Raw genomic sequence first — 2934 nt, forward strand, 5'->3', positions numbered from 1 at the left:
GGGGTGGGGGGAGGGTGGGGCGCGGGAGCGCATGGAATCAAGGGGCTGCCGCCGGACTCGGGCGAGGCTGAGCGCCCCCGCAATGTGCCGCCTCTTGTAAAGCGGGCCACCGCGCGGCAGGGCTGCCATAACTGCCGCGGCAACCGCCGGTCAAAGCAGCCCTCTGCTTCCGCAAGCCCCGCTTGCATTGCGGCGGCGCCGCCGCCAAGACGCGCCGTCCGGCCCGGCGAAGCGGATAGTGCAGTCAAAAGTTGCCGCGAACAGCTACTCACGCAAAGGGGTGGCAGAAGTACGTCTCTCGCCACCCGACGCACTGCTTGGCGCCGGGTAAATCGGCCCTTGGCACCGGAAGCTGCCGCTGGGCCCGCCCGAGGAACATGCACCCAACAAGCAGCAGCACGAGCCACGGCAGCGCCACCGCCGCGCCGCACAGCCAGCGCCCCGGCGGCACGCGCGCGGCCCACGCGCGCAGCGCGCCGGCGGGCTTGTCGCAGGCCGCGGCGCCGCCGCCATTTGTCGCGCAGTGGCCGTTGGCGGCCAAGTGGTTGGGCAGGCGGGAATAGCGGGCGCCGCCGTTGCGAAACGACAGGCGCCGGCCGCCCCCCATCGTCAAGGGGGCGGCGGGTGCTGCGGCCCCGCTGAGGAGGGCGCCGCCGCCGACCTGCGGCGCGCGCTACCGCTTGTGGAACCTGGCGGTGCCGTCAGGCCCGCCGTGCTGTGGATATGATGCTGCAGCCGCTATGAGTGCTCGAGCTGGCTGTTAATTCCGTTCAAAGACGCTGCAGCATCGATATGAGGTTGGGCGATGTGCACAGATCGAATTTGACAAGCTGTTCGCCCTGACCACCCTGCACGGCCACTTGGCGATGTGCAACGATCAGAACTGATTATTTTGCATATAATCCATGCGCTGTCACTGGTTGTAACACGCGGCGTTCTCAACGCAGCTCCTTGTTGTGCTGCGTGCAATGCGGTGGGCGTCAGGTGTAATTGTTGAACACAGTTCTGAGCCTCCAATCAAAATATGTCATTGTTTGCTTTGGATGGCGTGGGATCATGCGTTCATGCCGCCGCGCGGTGTCCTTCGCCTGATTGCCGTAGCGTGCCCTCAGCCGTCGCGATACTTGGGGGAACACGGCAAGTAACCGAAGTATTATAGACGCGCTGGTGATCACCCCTGGCCAAGGATTACCCGTGTTAGTCGCTGGGGGCCTGGGGCCGCCCCAGCGCACGCAGCGTGCACCACCAACACCTCTCCAGGGAGCGAGCGGCGGCCTTGCTTATGGTGCCGCAGCCCACCCGTCAACCGTTGATTGTCACTGCATGCATGCCACAGTGGAGGTTATAGCTAACCTTCGATGTAGCATGCATGCAGTTAAGAGGGTCGAGTGTGGTGGCATGCGGAAGTAAGTAAGAATATCGTGGGGCGTCCAGAGTGGTCACTAATGAAGGCACCGTGTACAGCAGATGTGGCAAGCAGCAGTGTGCTCAGCAGCAATATACTTGTCCGACAAAGCTTGCAGTCGTAACGCAGCAGCGCAACGAGGCGCTGTCGCTGCTCCTGAACACCGTGGCCAGCCAATGGCTGCACAGCGAGAGGCCATCTGCCGGAGAGGCGGGGGCGGGGGAAGGGAGGAGCATCAATTGAACGGGCCCATCCCAGCCCTCCGCCACGTGCGTCACCCGAGCAGCAGAGCGCCCGCGCGGCCCGCCCCCAGGGGCGCGACTGGACGGTGCGTGCCCCCCTCTGGTCAACCCAAATCGCGTGTGAGCGCGCTGCGGCGGCGCGCGCGGGGGCCGCTCTGCAGCCGGCCTCAGGGCTTCGCTCCTGTGATTCCCCAGGAGTGTGTGGCAGGGTGGTGCAGGCGGCGCGATTTGCGCGTCCTGCCCTGGTGACTGATTCTGGGAGCGGCGGGTCACCTCACCATCATGCGTACCGCCTCCCCTGGTGTTCTCGGCTGCATGGGTCCCCATCTGCCGCCTTCGCTGCAAAGGACGGTGCACAGGGCGCGAAATAATCATGTGTTGCTGCCTTGGGGCCAACCTTCCTTACGGGCGGCTCCCGGCGCCATGCTTGCCGGGAGCCGTTCCGGGGGCCCGGTGACGAACCGAGTGAGACGGCCCCAACCACCACGCTTGCCTGGACCCTTCAGGGCTGCGCGCCAGCCGACGCGGGCGGCCCGCCCGCAGCAGTGGTGGCGGCACGTTTCATGAAACAAAGCAACACGCCAACCTGGCGCATGCGGGGCTGCGGGCGTGAAGCGGGGAGCCGGCGGCTAGAGCGGCTTGAGCGCCACGTCAGCGTGGAATGAAACCACATGGGTGCAACGATTTGCGGGCACTCCTCGGTCTAGGAAGGTGTAGCACGTACTACTTTTGCTTTGCGCTATAGTATACAACGCCAGGATTTACCTTTCGCCCCTGCTCCACAGTGATCAGCAGCAGCCCTCGCAGCACAGCTTTCTCGGCACTATATCGTGCCTTTGTTGAATCCACACACCCTTGTGACAGCTTTTGAGCAGCTCGAACCCATGGCGGGCGCTCCCACGGCCGAGTACAGGGTGGATCCCGACGGGGTCGCTGTCATTACACTCAGCAACCCGCCCGTCAACGCGCTGCACCCTGAAGGTGCGGATAATAAGGCAGCGCGCTAGTTACAGCGCCGCACCCCGCACCCGAGGGCGCTCGCCGCTCGGCGAGCGCCAGCAGGGTGTGCGCCGCCTTGAGCCGCTGCAGCGGGCGGGCAGCAGCGGGCGCCTGCGCTGTTGGACAGGCCCCCTCGCGCCTCGCCTGCGTGCGGCCCTTGTCACACCTCACCACCTTGTAATGCACCACTACAAACCCTTCTCAAACAACCTGCACGCATGCTCTGTGTGCACCCAATTCCCATGCTCCCTCTCCACTCAACGCCCCCTCCACCCCCCTTCCCCATCT

General features: G+C 65.1%; 1 protein-coding gene across 1 annotated transcript; it reads right to left on the reverse strand.

Moving 5' to 3' along the window:
* Positions 1-268: 268 nt before the first annotated feature.
* Positions 269-607, reverse strand: MNEG_15805 (hypothetical protein; the record flags this gene model as incomplete). Its single annotated transcript, XM_014035724.1, has 1 exon — positions 269-607. The coding sequence occupies one exon, from the start codon at positions 605-607 to the stop codon at positions 269-271; it is 339 nt and encodes a 112-aa protein (XP_013891178.1).
* Positions 608-2934: the final 2327 nt, after the last annotated feature.

This window comes from Monoraphidium neglectum, assembly GCF_000611645.1.
Source record: "Monoraphidium neglectum strain SAG 48.87 unplaced genomic scaffold scaffold05686, whole genome shotgun sequence".
Classification (NCBI taxonomy): domain Eukaryota; kingdom Viridiplantae; phylum Chlorophyta; class Chlorophyceae; order Sphaeropleales; family Selenastraceae; genus Monoraphidium; species Monoraphidium neglectum.